Below are 445 nucleotides of genomic sequence, written 5' to 3'. Positions count from 1 at the left end.
TTGGAGCCCGCCCGGCCCCGCAGGCGGGCGGGGGGCGCCCGGGGGAGGCCCCGGCCCCGGCCCGCCTCGCCCACCCCCCTCGGGCCGGGCAGCCGCGGGCAGCCGGGGCTCGGTCTCCCCGGTGCGAGGGGCGGCTGCGGGGACGGGAGAAGGGAGGGAGCCCCCCGGCGGAGCCTTCTTACCTTGGTGGAAGCGGCCGCGGCCCTGGCAGACATTTTGTTTCCTTCTTTCCCCCCGGAGCCGGCCGAGTGAGTGCGCGCCTGCGAGTGCCCAGAGCGGGGGAGAGAAACTCCCCGCCGCCTCCCGCGCCTCACACGGCTGCCCGGATAAACATCCCACGGCCAGGGAGGAGGAGGAGGAGGAAGAGGAGGGGAGAGGCGGGCGGCGAGGGAAGGGGCGGGGAGAGAGGCAGGAGGAGGAGGAGGAGGAGGAGGAAGGAGAGCGG

The 445-nt window shown here is 75.7% G+C and overlaps 1 protein-coding gene across 11 annotated transcripts in view; it reads right to left on the bottom strand.

The window, feature by feature from the left end:
* TJP1 (tight junction protein 1) overlaps window positions 1-445 on the bottom strand; it is a 192386-nt gene that overhangs the window by 77947 nt on the left and 113994 nt on the right. Inside the window, exon 1 of one of the 11 annotated variants that reach the window (XM_035336329.1) lies at window positions 183-361. The exons of the other annotated variants lie outside the window; for them this stretch is intronic. Coding sequence (XP_035192220.1) covers window positions 183-215 — 33 coding nt within the window. The 5' untranslated portion in view covers window positions 216-361. Of the gene's footprint in view, window positions 1-182; window positions 362-445 lie in introns of those variants that run through there. 11 annotated transcript variants of the gene reach the window in all.

The sequence above is a fragment of the Oxyura jamaicensis genome, chromosome 10, assembly GCF_011077185.1.
Source record: "Oxyura jamaicensis isolate SHBP4307 breed ruddy duck chromosome 10, BPBGC_Ojam_1.0, whole genome shotgun sequence".
Lineage (NCBI taxonomy): Eukaryota > Metazoa > Chordata > Aves > Anseriformes > Anatidae > Oxyura > Oxyura jamaicensis.
This window is presented reverse-complemented; position numbering and strand designations above follow the sequence as displayed.